Source organism: Penaeus monodon, chromosome 34 (assembly GCF_015228065.2).
Source record: "Penaeus monodon isolate SGIC_2016 chromosome 34, NSTDA_Pmon_1, whole genome shotgun sequence".
Lineage (NCBI taxonomy): Eukaryota > Metazoa > Arthropoda > Malacostraca > Decapoda > Penaeidae > Penaeus > Penaeus monodon.
In genome coordinates this window covers 31873863-31874315 of record NC_051419.1, presented here as the reverse complement: position 1 = coordinate 31874315, position 453 = coordinate 31873863, and the positions used below count along the sequence as shown (strand labels likewise).

Sequence of the window (453 nt, the reverse complement as noted above, 5' to 3'; positions counted from 1 at the left end):
TTGTTGCATCAGCTTTGGACCTTAAATTTTCGCTAATGGTTCCCCGAAGTCGCTGTTTCTTGCAATTCATGCTTTGACGTCATTTCTCTTTTCCTTGCAGCATGGAGTCTCACTTCCCGTAGGAGAGGGAAGAAGGAGAAAAAAGAAAGAAAAAGGAAGAAGAGAAGAAGAAATAGAAGAAAAGAGGAAGAGGAGGAAGGGAGAAAAAACAAAGAAAAGCCAAACATTTCGATGATACGAATATCGGTGGACAAAGAAAAGGACAAAGTTAGAAAAAAATGGATAAACCAGTGGAATAAGAAAATGGTGAATAACAAAAAAGGGGGGAAATATATATATTTTTTGGCTTTTTTTTTTTTTTACTAAAATGATTCACGTTATTTATTATGATTTTCTTTAAATGTTCAGAAGACGATGATTATACATGCAAAAGACTCAACAGAAAAGGAAGAT

The 453-nt window shown here is 34.2% G+C and overlaps 1 protein-coding gene across 1 annotated transcript in view; it reads left to right on the top strand.

The window, feature by feature from the left end:
• LOC119594486 overlaps positions 1-134 on the top strand; it is a gene marked incomplete at its 3' end in the record, with an annotated part of 10600 nt that extends 10466 nt beyond the window's left edge. Inside the window, 1 exon segment of the mRNA XM_037943518.1 lies at positions 101-134. Coding sequence (XP_037799446.1) covers positions 101-122 — 22 coding nt within the window.
• Between the last annotated feature and the right edge of the window lie 319 nt (positions 135-453).